The sequence below is a fragment of the Neoarius graeffei genome, chromosome 4 (assembly GCF_027579695.1).
Source record: "Neoarius graeffei isolate fNeoGra1 chromosome 4, fNeoGra1.pri, whole genome shotgun sequence".
NCBI classification, from domain to species: Eukaryota; Metazoa; Chordata; class Actinopteri; order Siluriformes; family Ariidae; genus Neoarius; species Neoarius graeffei.
Genome location: NC_083572.1, coordinates 57,685,187 through 57,709,543, shown reverse-complemented (window position 1 = coordinate 57,709,543; position 24,357 = coordinate 57,685,187). Strand labels below are relative to the sequence as shown.

Here is a 24,357-nt window from a genome sequence, read left to right as displayed (position 1 = left end):
TCTCGAAAACTACCCTTCAGTCGAGTTCCCCGACATCTCGAACTATCTGGTGTTGCAGACGTCCTTCTACACCGCAAAACAGATGAAAGCGTGGAAGAGTATGGAGGCTTACAAACTTTTTTGTATGTGGCTGGGTAAAGGACCTCGGTATCAAGTCGCTGCCGAATGAATCCTGTATTGGTTTTGCCCGTGCAAGTACTTTTTTTTTTTTTTTTAAAGCTTTTCGTTCACGTCTTTACAACAAAGCGCTGCAAGTTGAAGTGTAAACAAACAACAGTTCGCTTGATTCTCACTTGTGTTGGCTCTTATCTCTCAGGTAAATCATTCACAAAGATCATCAGAAACCCCTTTAAAGACCTGGATCTTAGTTAAACGAGACGGAGAAGTGATCACGGCACATTGTAACCGTATGGCTGGGTAAGAATTTTGTTGCGACCTTCATGCATATGGACTTTGTGAGGAGGAAACAAAGAAACAGCTGGGGACTTTAGCGCTTCGTGACTAGAAAAAGTGCCATAAAATAACGAGACAGCAAGAAAAATACTTGGAAAACACTAACGCCATAGCTGAGAGGGAGATGCAAACCTTTCACCAAGTGATCACTGAAAACTTGAGCATGCTTCGACTCAGCTCCCTTCGATTTCAGTGAGGTTCAAAAGCCACCTTTCTCGACGTCTTTTTGTGAAATCCTGTGTTCGTTCACCCTTTTTTATTAGTTCACAGGGAACCCTGAAGAAACTTTTATCAGATTCACGGTTTGATCAAGTCAAACAACGTAAAACAACGCAAGCGTCAGGCATTTTTCATGCGAGCAATGCACCTTCTCCGTACAAACGCTTTGTCAACTGAGCTTTGGTAGAGCACCAGCTAAAGGTTTGAATAACTAATGAGGCGGATGTGACGTCACGTGAAACCCAGCAACAAACAGATAAAAAGTGTGATGTATTCTTTCATAAATATAAAAGATTATGACTCTGAGCAAATTTCTGTGTCATAAGACTGTTATTGGAATTTATTACACAGTCCATTTGAATACTCGATTCTGACTGGTCAATTGCGGCATCTGTTATTTCCATTAGCAGAAGCAACAAAATATTGAAAATCAATGTGTCGAATTATTGATTTAAGTAAATAGCCACATAATGAATGAGATAATGTACATAAAGCCAGTCATTATCTCAAAATAAAACTCTTCAGGGTGATTCAAGACCCCTCTGCTTTGTATACCGCATCACCCGGTTGGATTTATTTCACAATAATGACCAACTCGCTGCACATCATCTCTTATATAATTAGCATTCTTGGCAGGGCACAACACACCACCCATCAACCCAAAGTGTTTCAGTCCTTATATACACTGCATACAAGATGAATTAATTCCAAATTAATTAAGCTTACAGAGATGTCCACAAGCGCCAGCGACTGGCGGTTTTCTCCACCTACACAGATGGTCTGCACTGGCTACTCGATCCCAGAAAAGGAAAAAAAAAAAACCTTGCCTTTCAATGTTCGAGCAATTTATATTGTCCCCGTTGCCCATAATTTACTGCAAATCCAATTATTCCACCACGAAACTGTCTTCGATTCGAGTTTAGCAGGACCAGAAGTGACGCCATATTTGTTGATCGATTCTTGCGCTCTGATTGGCTAAGTCGGTCCACACTGTAGTGTACGTGCAGCACTCAGCATAAATGAGTCCACCCCCTTTGAAAAGTAACATTTTAAACAATATCTCAATGAACACAAAATTTCCAAAATGTTGACAAGACAAAGTTTAATATAACATCTGTTTAACTTATAACAGGAAAGTAAGGTTAATAATATAACTTAGATTACACATTTTTCAGTTTTACTCAAATTAGGGTGGTGCAAAAATGAGTACACCCCACAACAAAAACTACTACATCTAGTACTTTGTATGGCCTCCATGATTTTTAATGACAGCACCAAGTCTTCTAGGCATGGAATGAACAAGTTGGCGACGTTTTGCAACATCAATCTTTTTTCCATTCTTCAACAACGACCTCTTTTAGTGACTGGATGCTGGATGGAGAGTGATGCTCAACTTGTCTCTTCAGAATTCCCCAAAGAAAATAATTTCTTTACACCACAACGGTGAAGGCTACAAGAAGATCAGCAAAGCTTTACTTATCAGTCAGAATACTGTAGCAAAAGTGGTACAAAAATTTAAGAAAGATGAAACTGCAACCATCTCACAGAGACGTCCAGGTCGTCCACGGAAGTTAACACCTCGACAGGAGCGTCTTCTGATGAGAAGGGTTGAAGAAAATCGGCATGCAAGTTCACTGCAGTTATCTCAAGAAGTAGAAAGCCAAACTGGGGTGACTATTTCCCGTGACACAATACGGCGTACACTGCAGAGGAATGGCATGCATGGAAAGAAGCCTCTCCTAAAGCCCAGGCACAAAAAAGCCCGCCTAGAGTTTGCCAGGGCCCATGCTGACAAAGATGAAGACTACTGGGACTCCACACTCTGGAGTGATGAGACCAAGATAAATGTTTTTGGAACTGATGGCTTCAAAACTGTATGGTGTCGCAAGGTGAGGAATACAAAGAAAAATGCATGGTGCCTACAGTGAAACATGGTGGTGGCAGCGTCCTTATGTGGGGCTGCATGAGTGCTACTGGTGTCGGGGAGCTGCATTTCATTGATGGCATCATGAATTCACAGATGTATTGCTCTATACTGAAAGAGAAGATGCTACCATCACTCCGTGCCCTTGGTCGTCGTGTACTTTTCCAACATGACTAAACACACATCTAAGGCCACTGTTGGATTTCTGAAGAAGAACAGGGTGAAAGTGATTCAGTGGCCAAGTATGTCTCCTGATCTGAACCCAATCGAACACGTATGGGGAATTCTGAAGAGACAAGTTGAGCATCACTCTCCATCCATCATCCAGTCACTAAAAGAGGTCATTGTTGAAGAATGGAAACAGATTGATGTTGCAAAACGTCACCAACTTGTTCATTCCATGCCTAGAAGACTTGGTGCTGTCATTAAAAATCATGGAGGCCATAAAAAGTACTAGATGTAGTAGTTTTTGTTGTGGGGTGTACTCATTTTTGCACCACCCTAATTTGAGTAAAACTGAAAAATGAGTAATCTAAGTTATATTATTAACCTTACTTTCCTGTTATAAGTTAAACAGATGTTATATTAAACTTTGTCTTGTCAACATTTTGGAAATTGTTTGTGTTCATTGAGAGATTGTTTAAAATGTTACTTCTCAAAGGGGGTGCACTCATTTACGCTCAGCACTGTAGTTATGTTACACTATGTAGTTGTGTTACAGAGCCAGGCAGCGCATTACAGAGGGTAACTGAGAAAGCCAAGCACACACCAGGCCCGGCGCCAGGAACAGTTTACTAAGGGGGCAATTAGAAATCGCAAGGGGGCAAATATTTTTCATATAGTGTGTAGTAGTGATGGCGGTCTGACAACGTGTTTCAAACAATTAACTGCGCCAACCACAAAACCACCACGGCCCCGAAGGTTGCTTTAGTCCGGGAAAATCATGTGACATATTACCAGGGCAGTTGCGCTTTATCAACCCCCGTGCCCACCTGTTAACCCTCCCCTCCGATTTTCTCACAGACACGCGGTACAACCGGAAAGATGCCAAACATAAAACAACACACACAAACCTACAGGCAAGTCCTTTACATTTAAAATACATACAAATAGCTCCGCGGCATGAAAACAAAACGTCAATGCAAGTAATGCTAACCACTTAATCCGCGATCCCAGTTTAGGCGTGTAGGGGACTAAACACTCTGAAGTGATGAATTTTCACCCCCGCTGCATGGGGGGTGACGTCAACGACACATATTCTTACGCTATTTGCGCACAAAGCGGACCATATATGAACACATACACCAACATAAACGGAGATAAACTTAGCCTATAGAAAGAAAATGGATTCACAATATTGTGATTGAATTCGTTTAATTCGGAGGAGGAAAGACTACTCCCGTAAACTGACTGCATATTACAGGATATTGCAGAGACAGTGCACTTGTAAGTGTAGACTACATGTAAAACCCCCGCCCGCCCGCGCGACCCCTCCCCTTGTCCTTATCACAGGTCTGTGTGTGCGCGGCTGTGTCAGCATTTCACACACACACCCACAATAACTAGTCCCCAGTAGTTAGGATTGATACATATGTCTAAAACAGGGTTAATATTAAATTCAGGCTTTCTGAAATAATCCTACCTTAATACAGTTGAATTCTACGATTGCAACGTAAGAATCATAACAAATCAGATTTGTTCTACCGTGCCAGTTTTAGTAGTGATTTATGTGAAATGTATTTTTGTGCAATGCGCAACCACTTAATATTTCGTATTTGAAAATGCAAATTATTAATACGTCTATAATACATTATATTTTCATAAGAAAACAATTAAGTGACCTGAGTCTCCGTTGAGGGGGCGGGGCTGTAGCCACGAGGGGGCGACGCCCCCTTTCGCCCCCCCATGGCGCCGGGCCTGGCACACACACATCTGGAGGGAAGTTTCATACATATTTTGCAAGTATTTTATAGGGAAATGGTTAGTAATTTATTCGCTGAGACTGCACCAGAAGGCATCAGAAGGCATGTACTGCAAGTTTCAAAATTTTCTCACACCTTTAGGGTGCCGTGATGGCTTTGTTACTTTTTTTTTTTTTTTTAGCCGGCTACTTGAGATTTTCTGGAGAACCCTGGGCTTATATTAATACTAAGAACTAATTGATTCCGACACTCAAGAGTATATGGTGAAAAGATGCAGTCACGCATTCGAAGGCATCGGCTTGCATCCGATGTTGTGTCGTTTGTACCTGGGGTTGTTTTTCAGTGTGTTCACCAAGAACTCGTGCACATCGATGCCTGTGGAGTCTGTGTACTCCTGGCTGGAGTCTGCAGGAAGAAAAACAGGATGGTAAAACCTATAGCCATTCAGCCAGTGGATTCAGTACAGTTTTGTACCAAATGGAAAGAAAAACAGCAGTAAAAGTTGACTTCTCACATCTCTGCGCTCACCCTTCCACTCCCAAAACGGGAGAGCCGATTTCATTGGAGCAGCATGCAATTTGCAAGCAATCCGACTGAAATAAATAAGGAATTTCAAGGCCTGTAGAAATGGGTCCTCCTCAGGCTAAACAACTCATTGTTGCGTTCGAAGTGCCTGAAGCATGAACCAATCCGGTCATTAGGAAATCCTGAGTGCTTTCCAGGCACTCATTAGGGGACATTAGAACTCAGTAGCTCAAATGATCTGTTCAAACGTTCCTATTGTGATTTGTTGTTTTTCCTCAAGACTGAATCTGGTCTGTTGCAGTCATCTCAAGTGTCTTACCATGACGCTTAAATGCAGTCAACTACAAATACAACAACCAGTGAGCTGTATCTACTGGCTCCCTGGTATTCTGTTATTAGGAACACACACTAACACGTTAAAGTGCATATCCTGGACCAATTTCATTTTTTTTTTTTAAATATGTATGTCCCTTTACACACTCATGTATGTCCCTTTACACACTCATCCAGAAGGGTAATTTTGCGCAAGGCCATCTGTCTACAGCAGAAAAAAAAATAAAATAAAACGCGTCTGGAAAAATCCCAAGGGAGTCTGGAGCCAGATTCGTGACGTCACCTGCGGAAGCGCCAGCAGGCTGAGAGAGCTTTGCACGGTTTCAGTGCACAGCCTGTGTAGACCAAGCGCTCCCATTTCTCTCTCATTGTCCGGTCTTTTGGGAAACGATGAGTACTAATCCCATCAAGATTGGTGTTGCTACACCCTCCTATGATACATCTGTTAACCATTTTAATAATTACGCGAGAACGTTGAAGAAATTTGCAGAAAACCACCAGGTCGTTTTCTCATAAACAAACCAGCGCTGGCGTAGGATTCAGAGGGAGGCGTCCCGCACGCGACGTCATGAAAATCAGTGTTTCCCGGGAAATTCAAATGCCAAGTTTTTTCAGAGGCGGACCAATTCGCCTCAAATGGCTTGATTTCAACTGAATTTTTCTGGTATTGCGCAAGGTAAAAAAAAAAATTGCACAGAATGCAGAATGTTACAGATATTTGACTGAAGTGTAATATAAAATAGAATTACATTGATCTCGCTCCTGAATTTACCCGTGATATGCACTATAAGCATAGGTCACAACCGGACGTACGATTTTTTGGCCGTGCGATTTTTTGGCGTTTCCCAAATCGCTGCGTTTTTTTTGTTCGTGGAGAAAGATGCACGTTGGCCGCAAGTTTGTCTTGCAACCTGAAAAAAACGTAAGCACCCGTAGAGTTTGTTTGACATGACAAAAAACCTCTGCGGCCGGTCTACGGCTCGGTCAGCACGTCACACGCACGCGTTTCTTGCGTTTTTTGCACGTAGACCGGCCGTAGGAGCACGCACGGCCGGTTGTGACCGAGGCTTTAAGTCTTTCTCTTCAAAATGAGCAGAAACACATCAGATCAGACCTCGTCACCGATGAAGATTCAAGTGTCTGCAACTGGACTCTTGTCACAAGTGAGCACAGAGTACACAGATGTAGTTTTTGAGAGATGGCAGATGACCTCAACTGTAGGAGATGAGGTAACAGTCGATGTTCCTTAGTGAATTTGAAAAGACATGTACGTGCACACACACAGAGGAGAACTCACCACGCGAGAGCATCTTGTGTGGAGTCTTGTCCTTCTTCTCCCTCTCCTCGCTCTCATACTCATCTTTCGAAGACTTCTCTTCCTCTTTGTCTGACGGACAGCTGATGTGGAGCTGAATAATATCCTAGAGAGTTCAGGAACGGCAGGGAGGGGAAAAAAATATATAAATACATCAGTACACAATTATACAGGACACAGTTCAACTCTTCTGTAAGAACTGGTGAGGGACGGTGCAGTACCTGACTCTCGACAGGTCCATCAGTAGAAAACATGCCTGATGACTCCTCACACACCGCGAGACTCCTCACCAGCTTTAGCTTGGCATTGGACTAAGACAATGAGCACATCACCAAATATGTAATTAAACCTCAGCTCTATTCGATACTTAGAATAGGTTTCCGAAGACACTTAGGGCCCGTTTACACGAGGACGCTGTCGGGTAAAAACGACTAAATATTTTATCGGAGGTGCCTTTCGTCTACACGGGGACGGCGTTTCCGAGGTTGAAAAACGGAAAAAAATTGAAAACGCCTTCCAGAGTGGATAAGTTAAAAACAGCCCCCGTTGCATATCCATCTAAACTACCCAATACGCGAAACTCTGCTCGGATCTGCTCACGTCGGGTACGCGTTTACGTCATACACGTCATATACTGTACATGCCAGCTCGGGAAGTAAGAAAGTAAGTAAAAAAGTAAGAGCATGTCTGATTACATCGATCCAACGGACCTTCAAGCTGCTCTGGCAGCTTTAATAAACGTCCAGGAGTCCTTCGAACATCTATACCGAATCTGCACATATACCGTTAATGAACAGAGGCGGGTATAGTATGCTCTTACTTTTTTACTTACTTTCTTACTTACCATAGCCAGAGTAGTCAAAGTTTTCGCGGCGCAGATGTGCAGATCAGACAAGACAGAAGACGTTGCACATGCGTGCAGACATAGCGGAGGTCTTTCACAGCACCACCTAGCCGCCTGGTATGCACATCCAGTTGAATTCCACACATTTATGCGTCACCGTATAGACGCAGATTTCCTCCTTGAAAACGGTCGTGTAGACGCGGAAAAAAGTGAGAACAAAAACGGACTTTTGCGTTTTTGTTTCAGACCGTCCCCGTGTAAAGTGGGCCTTAGAAGATTTTCTATGAATAATTTTTTTTTTTTTTTATTTAACTCAAAAGTACTGAGGGAATGATGTGGGTTAAAGTGAACTTAATGCACACTTGCATCTAAAGCCTGTGAGTCATACACTACCGTTCCAAAGTTTGGGGTCACTTTGAAATGTCCTTATTTTTGAAAGAAAAGCACTGTTCTTTTCAACGAAGATCACTTTAAACTAATCAGAAATCCACTCTGTACATTGCTAATGTGGTAAATGACTATTCTAGCTGCAAATGTCTGGTTTTTGGTGCAATATCTCCATAGGTGTATAGAGGCCCATTTCCAGCAACTCTCACTTCAGTGTTCTAATGGTACAATGTGTTTGCTCATTGCCTCAGAAGGCTAATGGATGATTAGAAAACCCTTGTACAATCATGTTAGCACAGCTGAAAACAGTTGAGCTCTTTAGAGAAGCTATAAAACTGACCTTCCTTTGAGCAGATTGAGTTTCTGGAGCATCACATTTGTGGGGTCGATTAAATGCTCAAAATGGCCAGAAAAATGTCTCGACTATATTTTCTATTCATTTTACAACTTATGGTGGTAAATAAAAGTGTGACTTTTCATGGAAAACACTAAATTGTCTGGGTGACCCCAAACTTTTGAACGGTAGTGTATCTACCTGAAATATTTGTGTTATGTGTTTCTGTGCATGTTGCCTTTCCTCTGCCACAGTTGGAATTTTGCCAGGAGGATTAGCAAACACCACTAATGGCAACATGGTGCTATGGTGCATCATGCAGCAGTGTTTACCTTGGCTCTTTTCCTGCTATGGCCATGATTTTGACAGCGTTTCTGTGTTACATGGGGAGGGGGGAAAGAAGAAGAGGAAAAAAAAAAACCCTCTTTTAGATCACTTCTCATAACACAAACATACATTGTTTGAAATATACAGGGTGTTTCAAAAACTGAGATGTAAACATCCCAGAAACTACATAGTCTAGGCAAATGAAACTGAACAGGCGTAAAGTGCATATTCTGGACCAGTTTTGTTTGTTTTTTTTTATATGAAAGTATGTCCCTTTACACACTCATCCAGAAGGGTAATTTTGCACAAGGCCATCTGTCTACAGCAGAAAAAAATAAAATAAAACGCGTCTGGAAAAATCCCAAGTGAGTCTGGAGCCAGATTCGTGACGTCACCTGCGGAAGCGCCAGCAGGCTGCGCGAGCTTTGCACGGTTTCAGTGCACAGCCTGTGTAGACCAAGCGCTCCCATTTCTCTCTCATTGTCCGGTCTTTTGGGAAACGATGAGTACTAATCCCATCAAGATTGGTGTTGCTACACCCTCCTACGATACATCTGTTCACCATTTTAATAATTACGCGAGAACGTTGAAGAAATTTGCAGAAAACCACCAGGTCGTTTTCTCATAAACAAACCAGCGCTGGCGTAGGATTCAGAGGGAGGCGTCCCGCATGCGACGTCACGAAAATCAATGTTTGCCGGGAAATTCAAATGCCAAGTTTTTTCAGAGGCAGACCAATTCGCCTCAAATGGCTTGATTTCAGCTGAATTTTTCTGGTATTGCGCAAGGTAAAAAAATTGCGCAGAATGTTACAGATATTTGACCAAAGTTTAATATAAAATAGGAAAATTACATTGATCTCGCTCCTGAATTTACCCGTGATATGCACTACAAGATTTATTCCTCAAAATTTGAATGAGAAATTCAAAAAGGTATGTGGGTTCCAGGAACGATTTCACAAATTTTCAATACATGTGCCGCCTGAGACATGGCACACGTTGAGTCGGTAGTCCAACTCCTGCCAAACACGCTGCAACATGTCCTTGGTAACAGTCTTTTCTGGTAACAGTGCATTAAGGAGAAGTCTTGTTCGACTGTACTCTAACACACAAAACGCCTTTTCTTTTCCAGTCAATGGCATTTCTATACCTAATAAAATAACACAAAATTTTGACCTGTTTCCACACATGCTGTTAAGCTTTGAGGTCAACTGAACGAGAATTGGCAAAGTTATTAGATTGTGAAATGATATCAGATTTTTTGAAACACTATTCATACAATACTCAAATACAGAACACTGCATCACCAATTTAGCAGTTCTCAAATGGAAGATGTATCGCAAGAAAAATTTGAATAAACATTATGAAATGAGGGGCGGCACGGTGGTGTAGTGGTTAGCGCTGTCGCCTCACAGCAAGAAGGTCCGGGTTCGAGCCCCGGGGCCGGCGAGGGCCTTTCTGTGCAGAGTTTGCATGTTCTCCCCGTGTCCGCGTGGGTTTCCTCCGGGTGCTCCGGTTTCCCCCACAGTCCAAAGACATGCAGGTTAGGTTAACTGGTGACTCTAAATTGACCGTAGGTGTGAATGTGAGTGTGAATGGTTGTCTGTGTCTATGTGTCAGCCCTGTGATGACCTGGTGACTTGTCCAGGGTGTACCCCGCCTTTCACCTGTAGTCAGCTGGGATAGGCTCCAGCTTGCCTGCGACCCTGCAGAACAGGATAAAGCGGCTAGAGATAATGAGAGAGATGAGATTATGAAATGATCACAAAGAGAAACTGATCACAAATGACATTTATGAACTACTGAAGCCTTGACTCAGTGTGTGAAATATTAAGAGTAGGGCTGTGCGATGTCCCCTTAATTGGCATCGACGATGTTTACAGTGCAAACATCGTGATGGACGATCATATCGTGGGCGGGGAATTTTAACACCACATTATTAAATATATTATTATTATATTATTATTATTAAAAGTATTAGATACTCATCCGAGGCTTTGGCACGTTAAGAAAAAAAAGCGCTAGGTGATGTGGAATATTTGGCCTTGATAACGGATATGTGGTCCAGCTGCAACATGATGCCCTATAGGTCAGCAACCGTACATTATGTGGACCGAGAGTGGGCAATGCAGTCCAAATGCCTGCAGACGAGTTTCATGCCAGAGACACATTCAGTGGACAATTTAGAAGACGCATTGCGCGAGACACTTGCCGAATGGAAAATAGAGGAGAAAAAGATCGCCTGCATAACAACGGACAACAGGGCGAATACTGTCACAGCCATCAGGCAATTGAAATGGCCGTGGTTAAGTTGTTTTGGGCACAATTTGAAGCTGGCCATAACCAACTCGCTTGCGCAACAGAGGGCCAGTACAGCCTGAGCGTTTGTCGAGCAGTCAACACTACGTTTGCGCACAGCTGGCTTCGGAGAAATGAGCTGCGCAAAGCGCAGGTGGAAATGAACCTCCCCGAGCACTCACTGATCACGGTAAGATATTAATCTGCTCTAACAATGAAAGACTAGTATTCAAACTATGAGAAGAAACTACACTTAAGCTATTACTCATTGTTTATTTACACCATATCAATTGAAGATGCGTTTCGGCCTTTAGTGTGCACTTGAACGCGCTAATTTTTCCAATTTATTAGTGTTTGAATTATTGTGCCAGCTTTTAAAATCATGATTTAAAACTGTTTTTTTTTTTACTGTCTTTACATTTGTCAGAATCGCCTTCATTGTTCCCTTTGGTTTGACATTATGGCTTAGAGTGGACCATTTTGTGTCTGAAAGTAGGCCTATTTACCAGATTAAAGTTATTTGACTTCTGCCGAAGTCTGCGCTTCACTGCCGTTTGATAAGGTGCAATATTTCCCGACTGAAGTCGTTAATAGTGGCTATTTGTTTGAACAACATGACAAATTTTACATTAAAAGTATAGTGTAGGCTAAAAAATGAAGTCAAAATGTATTATTAGTAGCATACTGTATTTGTGTAACCACATGTTATGTTCACTAGCACGTCCCTGCACCATAGCCTACGTGAACAAGCGGTAATAGGATATTACTTTATAATGATTTATATAATTAATGTATTTATAATTATATGTTATATAATATATTTATATATTAAACAAAACTAACTAAACTAACAAAAAACTAACTTTTTAGGTTAAATCGGCCCAGATGATACCGTATATGCATGATTATGACAGGAGGGGGCGTGGTATCACGATGGTGGCTCTCCATCATGATGGATGACCACCATCGTCGATGGACGATGGCATCGTCTATCGGCACAGCCCTAATTAAGAGTAGGTATGAATATACCGTATATCGAAAAGGAATGATTTCTGATCTCAAAAACACCGTCATCAATGGATTTGTGGAACATAATAAAAGCTGAATGGTTTATATGAAATGTCATATCAACCCGGACTTGGAAATTAAGAATGTTATTTTATAGATGTGGAGAGCTGATGAACAACATTTCCAGCTTGTCTTCAAACACCTGCAGAAACGTCTTCCCATCAGTGGGAAGGTCAGAGCGGAGGTCCGTAAGAGGAGCGACATTTCAGCGGCATTCAAACAAGAGCTTTTTTCTAGAGTGATTGTGAGTCTGCCTTTCTGCTCAAATCCCTCAGTCTGCCTCCACAAGGGCTTTAAAGTAGTTTATTGCAGGAGCCTACGTTAAGTGGCACACTCAAGCCTATCCTGTTCAACCACTCCAAAAAGAAACCAAATTCTACTGTTGAAGGAGACAATGGTGTACAATACTGTATGTCTGAGCAGCTGGGTGATATCTGCAACCCTTTTTGACAGGACCAGCACTAATAACTTCACGGCTACAACCATTTGTGCTTAAATGAGTTAGAACTTCCTCACTACCACTGAAAAGTGAAATATAGATGCGAAACCTTAATATCACCACCTGGAGTGAACAGTTTAAAGGTTATGTTGACTAATCTTCCATACCAATTAAAAGTGACGAGCAAATTTGCATGTCATCAAAGTAATTGGTCACTACAGCAAGACTTCTCCATGTTGATGAAACCTGAAGATTAACGAGCCACATCGCTGTAGAGCCAGACAGAAACCAGTAAAGGTTACAGAATATTTCTAGAATCCAATCTATTGGGTTCTGTGGCATGAGCAACACCAATGGAGTTGTTCAGTGGATTTGAGACACATTAGGGGTGTTCACACGGCACATATTTGCATCGATGCTGCACCGATGTATTTTGTTGCGATATATCTTACATCGGTGTCAATTTTGTGGAGCGTTCACACGTCACAAACCTGCTTACTAGAGAGAAGCGTGTTAGCACCGGTGCAGCCCCACTTGCGTTCACACGGCAGTTTTTGCGACCGTGCTATACAATAGTAATAATGCGGAAATTAAATATGCGCATGCGTGAAAATGTACTTCCTGTTCCCGCCTTGTTTGTGATTGATATATCGAAAAACCATGGTTTATACTTCTCCAGACAAACTTTCTATGTTGTGGTCTATCAGACACTGTAAAAGGGTAAAAGAGAGAAAGGAAAGGTTGCGCAAGTACAAGAGAGCACGAAAACAACGCATTCTACAATTCATTCGGCAACAAATCGACGACTTCGTGTCGTTCAAGGCCACGTGGACGGTTGTCATGGCATCACCAAGCGCCGGGAAAACAACGTGGATGAAGACACGCAGTTCTGTTGTTGTTGATATTCGCCATTTTGGAAGCGCAAAATACCGGGATGCAAATTATGCAATGCCCGTATGTAATCAACTCTCCTCACGCGTAGCGAGTCTACCCCTGTAGCGTTCAGATTTTATATCGGTGCTGCCCCGCAAACTAGCATTTACTCCGGAGTAAATTTCTTAAACCACCTCCCGAGCAGGGTTAGATTTGCACCGGTTTAAGCAGCTTTCAGGGGCTACACCGCTATAACTTTGTACCGTGTGAACGCTCTACCGGGGCAGCCCTGGTGCTACACCGGAGTAAAAGTTGCCGTGTGAACACCCCTATAAACGACAATCTCGATTCCAAAAAAGTTGGGACACTGTGTAAAACAGAAATAAAAATAATGTGAAGATGCAAATCATGGAAACCCTATATTTCATTGAAAACAGTACAAAGACAGCATATTGAATGTTGAAACTGAGAAATTTTATTTTTTTATTATTTATTTTTTTAAATATAGGCTCATTTTGAATTTGATGTCAGCAATAAGTTTCAGAAAAGGTGGGACGGGGCAACAAAAGACTGAAAGTTGTGTAATGCTTTAAAAAAAACACCATTACTAATTTGGTCGATTGGCAACAGGTCAGTAACATGATTGGGCATAAAAAGAGCATCCCAGAGAGGCGGAGTCTCTCAGAAGTAAAGATGGGGAGGGGTTCACCGCTCTGTGAAAGACTGCGTGGGCAAACAGTGCAACAATTTAAGAATAACATTCATCAAATGTAAAATTACAAAGAACTTGGAGATCACATCAGCTATGGTACATAATATTAAAAGATTCAGAGAATCTGGGGAAATCTCTGTATGCAAGAGACAAGACTGAAAACTGACATTGGGTGTCTGTGATCTTCAGGCCCTCAGGCGACACTGCATTAAAAGCAGACATGTGTCTGTAGTGGAAATAGGGCTGTGCGATATGGGAAAAAAATGAATATCCCGATACATTTTCTCCATTTCATGATATACGATATACATCTCGATATACTGAAATCTCCTCTAAAGGACCCCATGAAATCTAACTTTTACTCTTTACTGTTTTCACTACAATCCCTGCAGATTAAATAACATTTCCTGGTTAACTTTACAGGTGGTTTTCAACAACACATTTTAAATTTTCATGTTAGTGATTAATCACAATTGATTTTAGTTTTAGCTCGTGGGCAAGTAGTTCGGAGTTTAAGAGACTTCATACTGTACCGGGTGAGTTTTCAGGTGATGGAACATATTTGTAGTGCTGCTGCCTTTCGTGATGACAGTTTTTTTGCACACTTTACAAATTGGCATTTGCTGTTCCACGTCCTCCTCGCAATATCCAAAAAAAATGCCAGATGACTGACCCCTTACTAGTTCTTTTAGGAACCAATTCATCCGCTTCCATTTTTAATTTGTCACTGAAATTGACAGAGCTTACACAGTAGCCTATGCAACACCAGCGATTGCACGAACTGAGTCAGCGCAGTAAACTGAAACTAGAAAATCTTCCCACAAGTTCCTTTCAGCAGCTAGATGTCGCCCGGGATTGGTTGGCGAGTGTGTGACATTATTGTTTTTTTCACCCTTAGGCAGCCTCTCATGTTACTGCCTAAGGGACAGGGAGAAAACCACCGGAAAATCTTTTAAACAAACGCAACAAACACGAAACAAATGCAAGTCAGCAGATGACCATAAAATACTCGATAGTTACGATGTAATAATTTTATGTATCTCACACAGAATTTTCGGAGATATATCAAGTATATTCGATATAACGCACAGCCCTAAGTGGAAATCACTGTATGGGCTCAGGAACACTTCAGAAAACCATCATCTGTGAAAACAGTTAATTACTGCATCCACAAATGCAAGTTAAAACCATATAAGCAATATCCAGAAACACCACCACCTTCTCTGGGCCCAAGCTCTTTTATGATGGACTAAAGCGAAGTGGAAAATTGTCCTGAGGTCTCATGAATCAAAAGTAGAAATTATTTTCAGAAAATCAGACACCATGTCCTCCAGGCTAAAGAGGAGAGGGACCATCCAGCTTGTTATCAGTGCACAGCTCAAAAGCCAGCATCTGTGATGGTACGAGGGTGCATTAGTGCACATGACATGGGTAGCTTGTACATCTGGGAAAGAATCATTAATGCTGAATGATATATACACGTTTCGGAGCAATATGCTGCCATCCAGACAAAATCTTTTTTCAGGGAAGGCCTTCCTTTTTTCAGCAAGACAATGCCAAACCGCTTTCTGCACATATTAAAACTGCATGGCTCTGTAATAAGAGAGTCTGGGTGCTAAACTGGCCTGCTTGCAGTCTAGACCTGTCCCCCATTTAAACATTCGGTGCATTACGAAGCGCAAAATATGACAAAAGGAGACCCCGAACTGTTGAGCAACTGAAATTTTATAAAATCAGGCAAGAATGGGACAACATTTCTCTTTCAAAACTACAGCAACTGGTCTCCTCAGTTCCCAAACGTTTACAAAGTATTGTTAAAAGTAGAGGTGATGCAACATGATCGTAAACATGCACCGTCCCAACTGTTTTTGAAACATGTTGCAGGCATCAAATTCGAACTGAGCACATCCTTTTCAAAAAACAATAAAAATTTCTCAGTTTCAACATTTGATATGTTGTCTTTATACTATTTTCAAAGAAATATAGGATTTCCATGATTTGCAAATTATCGCATTCTGCTTTTATTTACAGTTTACACAGCGTCCCAACTTTTTTGGAATTGGGGCTGTGCATGAACAGAAACTGGAGATTTATTACAAACTGAACATATACGGTACTCAACAGTACAAGATTATATGTTTTGTGCTACCTGTCCTTATGCTGCCCAGATAGAACATTTGCGCTTTGTTTTGTTTTTAACTGAATGCTATTTTACAAACAGAAATGTCTTTGTATCAGATGTACATTACAGCATCCAGCACCTGCATATCAGAAAAGTAGTTTAATGGGAATAATGCCAAAGCAATTAGCACCAGGTACTTTCGTTTACCCCTGCTTGCTCAGTTAACACTTTTGTTGTCTCCCAGCTGCTCACACTGTATGCAGAGTGCTTTCTCTCACACAGATTCGGATGGTGCGAGTTTGATTGCTGATGATGTCACAGCCATCCATGCCTGGGAGTCATGAGAGCAGACTGGCCTGTATTCTCTGGACAGAAGGGCTGGCATACTCTTGCTGTGTTCACACTTATACCGGTACGAAAGTGGTATAACTGTATTGATACGAAGTATACCGGTACAGTTTAGTGCATCTGTCCACACTAGCGAGAAATGTTTGCGGTTTTCTTTCACGGAAGTTGAAATGCGCGTGCACGAAATGTTTCCGTGGTTACCAGGTAACTTCCGTCCGAGAATATGGCGGATGAAACAACGTGTGTGCGCTTTTTGTTGTCAATGTACAGTCTGTATTTCTGGTGGTCATTTATTCAGTCGAATTGTATAAAACGCGCGAGGCAGTTGAGAAAGAAACAAAGAAAACAAATCTCCCTTTCTCCCCCCTCACTTTCTCCCTCTTTCCTTCTCTTCCCCTCCCTTTTCCCCTCTTCCTCCTTTCTTCCCCCCTCCCCCTCCCCCTTTCTCCCCCCTTTCTTTGCTCCATGTAGCTCCACGGTCGTTTTGAGCCATTTTGACGTTTTATTTACAGCTGGAAAGCACGTGCGTATTGTATTGTATGAATAACCCGGAAGAAGTAGGAATGGATTATTGCGCATGCGTATTATATTTGTATCGATACGGAGCCGCTTCATCTGTCCACACTACAGCGAAGCGCTACAGTACCGATACTGTACCGGTACAAAACCCATACATTTGTGGGTTTCGTACCGATACGGTTATACCGCTACAGTACCGGTATAGTTGCTAGTGTGGACAGGTGTTGCGATACGAAAGTAGTTTCGTATCGGTACAAAATCCCTAGTGTGGACAGGGCGTCTTTCTCCCCTGTCAATCACAGCAACACTAACCAATCATGGGCTTTTGTGAGCTCATGTATGTGGAAGAGGGCAGAGGGCACTTTCCTCTGAACGCGTTATACTGCCCTGGAATGCAGCAGTTTGAAAAGATGCGTTCAGCTGGCTTCACATCTCGTACGAAGCATGTGCTAACCCTCACCCTCTATGAGTAAGAAATGCATTTTGGGGGAAAGAAGAATCAGGAATAATTTAGAGCCATTACGACGGTATATTAGTGTGATCCTTGAGTCGAAGGTAAGATTATGGTTGTGGTTTCTGTGTTTAACACTACTATAGTAGTTGTTCATAATGATATCTTGGCCTTGACAGTCTGTACACTAGCAGATGCTACCTGTGTGTCTTGTGCGAGGTTGTCGTCGGGCTCCGCGCCATTGTTCTCAACGTTGTTGTCTTTGCTCAGTGTGGTTGAGGTTCCTTTACAGCGGCTGGCAGCAGGAGTTTCAGTAACCAGCACGCTCTCCACCTCTCTCACCCCATCCAGGGGCAATACCATAGACATCTTCCTTCAGAAAAGCAGCTAGAACCCAACTCGCACACACTTTCTGCACATACAAACACACAAGACTGAGAAACAGAGCCAGGAAAAAGAGAGAGAGATGTGTTCAAATACATAGCTTATATACTTGTGCAGAATCATAACCATCAAAGAGAAAAAAGGTCACTACCTGAAACTGGAGTGGGTTGAGGTGTGGGGCTCCACTCTGAAGCCCCAGAGACAAGATGCTGGACAGATGGTGCTCTTAAACAGGGGAAGGGGATGGGGGACACGCCATGGCGAGAGTGTGCGTCCTCAGTGCTCCTGCATCTTGCAGTTCCCCACACACTGTCACATCAACCCCTCCTGCTGGAAACACACAGAGTGGGAGAACTTTAATGAATGAGTCATCCAGAGGGGGGGGAGAAAAAAAAAAAGTTACGCTTAAAAAAAAAAAAAAAAAGACGACATTTGCACAGGACTGAATGAATACTGTATACGCGCTATGACCGACACAGTATGACTTGCATCTTAAAATACAGAAAATGACAAGCTAAAGGTCATAGTTTTATTCATACAGTCAGTTCAGCTGGATGTGTCTGTGTGGTGAGGAACAGTTCAAAGTGGCAAGGCTGAGTAACCAACCATCTGCCACAAAAAATAAACACATGAATATAAAAAAAAAAAAAAACACAAAAACACTGACACACAGAAAGAAAAGGGAGAAAATGGATCATTTGGACATGAAGGCTTCGAAAGCTTGAGGCTTTGGACGTGAAGGAAGCAGGACAGCAGGCGCTGCAAGGAGAGAGGAACCTCCAGTAATGACGTCATACTGCAGAGACAGACGCTGGGAGAGGGAGGGGGAAAGTGCGTATGTGAGCAATAGAGCAAGAGAGGAAGGCAGCAAAAACACAAACACACAGAGAGAGAGAGCGCACACAAAGAGGAGGGATTCCCAACTGCTGAAAAGACGTCATCAGCAATTCATGACACTGCTGACCAGTCACCCACTCATCCTTACACTTGCCAGTACACCGCGCACACACACACAGCTGTGTAACAGTGCTGCTGTTATATAACACCTATGATGATGGTTGGAACATAAGACTCGGAAGTCAAAAGTGAACTAAACTCCAGTGACGGTGAATGAGAGCGGAGAATGTTCATGAATGAATGATTGCTTTCATTCACTCCCCTGTTTCGCTGCACACGCTCCCCCTTTTTCGCAGGGCAGCCAGGGTTGCCAAGGAGACAATAACACCATTCTCAACTGTGTCCGTTCGCATGAATGCGAGTGAAGGCCGAAGGGTGTTATTAAAAATAAAAATAAAAATAAATAGGAGAAGGAAGTGGAAGCTAAGGAAATTGGGGACAGAGGGAAAGTTTAAAAAAAAAATAAAAAAAAAATAAAAAAAATCAGGTCATTTGTTTTGCAGACGACCAATGACAAACATCACGTCCCACCGTGTTAAACAGCATGTTTGGGCTCGATGCTGGTAACCACGGAAACCATGTGCCCTCATTTCGCCTGGCCAGCTCAACAACAATTTAAACCACACTGGCCTGAGCAGGGACATGGACAAGCTTGTGTAACACACACACACACACACACACACAAACAACATAAGGTCTGGCTCTTAGACCTTGTCTGAAAGCCAGCTGAAAATATAGAACAGACTGGTCGAGTTATTTATTTAATAATAATTTTTTTTTTTTTAAACTGCACTCCATTTTCAAACACATCGAGAGAACTAGTCATCTGATCGTCAGTTCATCAGAAATCAAGAGAAGATGCATGTGTGCATATCTGGCTCATGAAACAGCGACGGGGTTCAAAATCGTGTGCAGATCTGCATCACTGTGAGCAAAGCAAATGGTATTTGAGCGGAGAAGCACATCCAGTATGGTCGGGACAGGACCGAAACCAGAACTAGCACGAAAAGCATGTTGGGAGAAGTGCTGCAATGTTATCAGTACAAAACCCTTCAAGTCTAACACATGCTTCCTCAGACACACCACTCTTTTTGAAATGTGCTGCACACGCAACGTTAGAAGGGTGTGGAATGCACTGAAGGTCAGCATTACCTGCTCTCAACTGGAGAGAGAGAGAGAGAGAGAGAGAGAGAGAGAGAGAAGGCCTGTCCTTCCGAATCAAAGAGCAGGCGTGCAGGTTGTGATGGCTTTATCCTGCAATCCTCCAACGACCGACTAAACTTGATCTTGAATACAACGATTTTACAACCCCAAATCAGAAAAAAAGATTGGCATGGTATGGAAAATGCTTTTTTTTTTTCCTGGTCAATTCAAATTTCATTTGTTATTAGACATCCATTCCTGCATTTAAGGACTGGGGCAATTTAGGGCCGGTAATCAAGTAAAACAATTAAATAATGATGTGATTTGAAACCGGGGATCGTAATCATGACCTGGTACAAAATCAGTGTCCATGAAGCCCTACACTACGTTCAGACTGCAACCTGAAACGACCCATATCCGATTTGTTGTGAAATCCGATTTTTTTGTTAGGCCGTTCACATTACCAATTATATGAGACTTGTATGCGATCTCCAATATGAACGGAAAACGACCCAAAAGTGTCCCGCATGCGCAAATTGACACGTAATAAGCACATCTACGTAATACGTAAACCAAAAAAAAAGCGCACTCTTCAAGTTTAATGATTTTTTTGTTTGTTTGTTTAATTATCTGGTTAGTGTTAAAGTGTGAGGTCTCGTGTGTGTTTTTGTTTCTGAACTGAAATGAAAACGTGTAGCCTGGTAACGAGGGTTGACTCCTAAATGTCTCTCTAATTTCTATATAAGTGCACTACATGTTACTAGGAAGTAATGGATTTTTAAACTCTATATAGTGCACTCGAGCTTCAGCAGGCAGTCATTTGGGATACGGCCGCTGTATTACCAAACTCTTCATTCAGGCTTAATAATTTGCACATATTTATTTCGTCATATTAATAAACTTTTTCTACATTTTGATAAATATTTATTTAGATTGTTTATAGCCAGCTGAATTCTGCAACTTCTCTCAGCGCTGGCTCAAGGTGCAGAAACACCAGTGCAGTTTGCTATGGAGATGAGGCGAGACCTGGCGATGTGGTTTTTGTGGCGGCGGCGGAACTCGCACAATAATCTGATTAATGTGGGCAGCAGACTAATGAGACCGAAGGTGTCAAATTACTGGAAATTTCCAGAACAATCTTATAATCTTGTAATACAGGATGGTATAAGTTATAAATCAGTTATAGAAACTGTTTTATTTAATCAGGCTAACAGATCAACATCCAGGTCCCTACCAAATCCACCATTAGCTTGATCAATTCTATAAAAGTCTACTTAAATTCTGAAAACTGTACAAATGTTGTTGTTTTCCACCAAAGAGGCGGGATTAGCCAACGCAGAATAGTGACGTTTGTCTCTTGTTGATGACGTGTAGGTCGCATGAATGCGACCTGTCCGGTCAGACTGCAGTCGCATGTGAAAACATCGGATATGCATTGGATTTAGGACCACATATCCAAGCGGCCTGGGTCGCATGTGAAAAAATCGGATCTGTGTAGTTCAGATTGTCAATAACAAATCGGATACAGGTCACATACGGGTCGTTTCAGGGTGCAGTCTGAACGTAGTCCTAGTCTTTGAGGAGCAAAGCTGGGCTGAGGATCTCCAGTTTATCAACAAATGCATGAGAAAATCATTGAAATGCTTAAAAACAAATGTTCCTCAGAAAGATATGAAAGGATTTGGACATTTCACCCTCCACGGTCCATATCATTAAATGATTCAAGGAATCTGGAGGAATTTTGGTGCGAAAAGGGAAAGGGCACAAGCCGAAGCTGAACATCCATGATCTCCGGCCCCTCGGACGGCACTGTATCAAGAACTGTCGTTCATCTATAGCTGATATAACCACATGGGCTCAGGATTACTTTGGCAAACCTTCGTCAAGCACTACAATGTGGAGTTACATCCACAAATACCAGTTAAATCTTCTTATCTCATCGTCTCTAGCCGCTTTATCCTGTTCTACAGGGTCGCAGGCAAGCTGGAGCCTATCCCAGCTGACTACGGGCGAAAGGCGGGGTACACCCTGGACAAGTCGCCAGGTCATCACAGGGCTGACACATAGACACAGACAACCATTCACACTCACATTCACACCTACGGTCAATTTAGAGCCACCAGTTAACCTAACCTGCATGTCTTTGGACTGTGGGGGAAACCAGAGCACCCGGAGGAAACCCACGCGGACACGGGGAGAACATGCAAACTCCGCGCAGAAAGGCCCTCATCGGCCACGGGGCTCGAACCCAGGACCTTCTTGCTGTGAGGCGACAGCGCTAACCACTACACCACCGTGCTGACCCCAGTTAAAACTTGACTGTGCAAAAAGGAAGCCTTTTGTTAACTGTATCTAGAAGTGCTGTCGACTTCTCTGGGCTCAGAGGCATCTGGGATGGACCATCACACAGTGGAAATGTGTACTGTGGTCAGACGAATCAGTATTCCAGGTCTTTTTTTTTTGGAGGAAATGGATGTTGCGTGCTCTGAATCAAAGACAAAGGACCATCCAGACTGTTACTAGCAACAAGTCCAAAAGCCAGAATCTGTCACAGTATGGGGTTGTGTCAGTGTCCTTGGCAAAGTTAAATTACACTTCTGGAACGGCAGCATTAATGCAGAAAAGTAGACTGAGATTTTGGAGTAACATATGCTGCCTTCAAAACGACATCTTTTCCAGGGATATTTCAACAAGACAAAGCAAAACCACATTCTGCACACATTACAAAGGCAGGGCTGTGGAAGAAGAGGGTGCCTGTTCACTCCGTCCCCAACAGAGAATGTGTGGCGAATTTTGAAATGAAAAAATGACAATGACGACCCCGTACCGTTTCACACTTTAAGACCTGTTTGCAGGAAGACTGGGAGAAAATAACACCTGAAACACTTCATCAGGTGTCTTCAGTCCCTAAACATCCTAATTGTTGAGAGAAGGAATAGCAACATGCTGCACCATCCCAACTTTCATCCCATCTGAGTTGCAAGAATCAAAACTGAAACGTGTTTATTTTGAGGGGAAAAAAATTCATGCGGTAAAACATCAAATCATGTGCTGTTGTATTGTTTTGAGTGCAACACAAGGTCAAATGTTATTTATAAATCATTGTTTTCAGTTTTAATTCCAATTTCAACATACTATCCCAACTTTCTCGGATTTGGGGTTGTAATTTTAGGAGAATCGATTTAGCAATGCTGCTCATCCAGACCGACAAGACAATCAAATCAATTTGGTCAAATCTCAGTGATGGGTCTAATGGAAAATAAGATTCAACAAGTATAACCAATGTTCCAGCTCATCTTTCTGCTCAACGCTGGGAAAACAGCGATGATATTCCTCATGTAGCTTTTCACTGCCACTATCTATCCATTTCAGAGCTGTTTATGATGATAAAAAAAATAAAAACACACACATTTTATTATATATATATATATATATATATATATATATATATATATATATATATATATACACACACACACACACACATATTGTGTGTGTATATATAGTGTGTGTATATGTAATGTTATACTATCATATATATACACACATTTTATATATATATACCGTAAAATACCAAATAATAGCCGAGTTCCAATTAACCGCCGAGTTCCCTTTAATGGCCGGGTGTACGCGTGTGTTGTGACAAATAAAGGCCGGTTCCGAATACTCGCCGGGGTCTAAAAAAAAAAAAAAAGCGTCCGAACGTTCTATCTAGAATCTTGAGGCCCAGCACTTTTCTGGTTTTCTGGTGTTTAAACGATTTTGCATTGCATAGTTTTCTACCGAAACAATATGAATGAATGAATGAATGAATGAATGAAATTATTTCTATAATACTGTTTACAACATTTTGTTACGTGATAATAAACATGCCATTTCAATGTTATAATCTTGGTCTACCGTAATATTTCTTGAGGAATGCAACTCCGTAACTTTTGACAGATGTCTTAGCCACCCCTTTGGGTATACCCAACGAAAGCCAGCGTGTGTGGTGACATTGAGGACTGCGGGTTTCCAAGGTTGGACTGCTGCTTCTGTTAAACGACCTAAATTGCCGAATGCATGCGTCAAAGCACACACTGAGTTTCAGGGGCGTGTTTAGCCTATTTTTGGGGGTGCTCAAGCACCCCCAAAAATGAGCTCAGCACCCCCTAGCTCAGCACCCTCAAAAACACTGCTTTTGGACGTAATTTTCAGAAATAAGTGCCCTTGCGCACTGCGCAATCATTGCGCAGTGCGCAAGGGCACTTACGTATTTAATTCATTGCGCCGCAGTGAATGTGTGCGCGGGCGTGTGTGTGTTCTTGAATTCACCTGTTACGTAATAGTTCTATGACCAGTAAAATACCTCTCCTCCTTGCGTCCCCTCTGATTGGGTTGCCTGTCCACGCGAATGCTTGCTACGACATGGTGGGTTTTTTTTTACTGGATTCCACGCCGATGAGGAACTCGAAGTAGCACCTGAGTCTTACTGGCACAGCGAGATGTGAAGGTACGGACTGGAGTTACAATTGTTAAACA

The 24,357-nt window shown here is 42.2% G+C and overlaps 1 protein-coding gene across 11 annotated transcripts in view; it reads right to left on the bottom strand.

The window, feature by feature from the left end:
• LOC132885089 (R3H domain-containing protein 2) overlaps nt 1-24,357 on the bottom strand; it is a 236,185-nt gene that overhangs the window by 79,307 nt on the left and 132,521 nt on the right. For 8 of the 11 annotated variants that reach the window (XM_060919392.1, XM_060919395.1, XM_060919396.1 and 5 more), the window contains exons 2-7: nt 17,948-18,126; nt 17,614-17,846; nt 8,589-8,630; nt 6,913-7,002; nt 6,674-6,797; nt 4,845-4,923 (exon numbers count right to left, since the gene is read on the bottom strand). In XM_060919392.1, the coding sequence (XP_060775375.1) occupies nt 4,845-4,923; nt 6,674-6,797; nt 6,913-7,002; nt 8,589-8,630; nt 17,614-17,781 (503 nt within the window). In that variant the 5' untranslated portion in view covers nt 17,782-17,846; nt 17,948-18,126. The remainder of the gene's footprint in view (nt 1-4,844; nt 4,924-6,673; nt 6,798-6,912; nt 7,003-8,588; nt 8,631-17,613; nt 17,847-17,947; nt 18,127-24,357) is intronic. The other 3 variants (XM_060919393.1, XM_060919394.1, XM_060919397.1) reach the window with 3 other exon arrangements.